The 466-nt window shown below is 66.1% G+C and overlaps 1 protein-coding gene across 1 annotated transcript in view; it reads right to left on the bottom strand.

Moving 5' to 3' along the window:
- CDHR4 (cadherin-related family member 4) overlaps positions 1-466 on the bottom strand; it is a gene marked incomplete at its 5' end in the record, with an annotated part of 5658 nt that overhangs the window by 2876 nt on the left and 2316 nt on the right. Inside the window, 2 exon segments of the mRNA XM_009881311.1 lie at positions 1-112; positions 344-446. Coding sequence (XP_009879613.1) covers positions 1-112; positions 344-446 — 215 coding nt within the window.

Raw genomic sequence — 466 nt, 5'->3', positions numbered from 1 at the left:
CCCACAGTGCTGCCGAAAGCCGCCGTCTCCAGCACGGTGAAGGTGGCACCGTTGGGGCGTGCCGGTGTGAATTCGTTGACCGGTGTCACCGTAACGAGCACAGGCACGTGGGCTGCATGGCACACGGTGGCTCAGCCGTGCTGGCACCACCCCACAGGCCACACCGGACTAGGTGTGATCCCCCCAGAGAGGTTGGGGGACACGGGGACGGTGGCACCACCCCTGGGATGGGCATCTCCGGGCCAGCAGAGGAAGAACGTTTCCTCTGTGATCTGCTGGGTTTGGGGTCAGAAAGGACCTTTTCCCACCCCACCAGGCACCCCTTGGGGACACGAGCACTCACTGCTCCGCGAGGGCTGCCCTCCCGCCGTCACCACAATGGTGGCCGCGAACTGGAAGCCCACAGCAGCCACAGCCTCCGAGTCGTAGTCCAGGGTGGTGTTGACCTGCCGAGCCAGGGGGGGGG

Source organism: Charadrius vociferus, unplaced genomic scaffold (genome assembly GCF_000708025.1).
Source record: "Charadrius vociferus isolate BGI_N301 unplaced genomic scaffold, ASM70802v2 scaffold550, whole genome shotgun sequence".
NCBI lineage: Eukaryota > Metazoa > Chordata > Aves > Charadriiformes > Charadriidae > Charadrius > Charadrius vociferus.
This window is presented reverse-complemented; position numbering and strand designations above follow the sequence as displayed.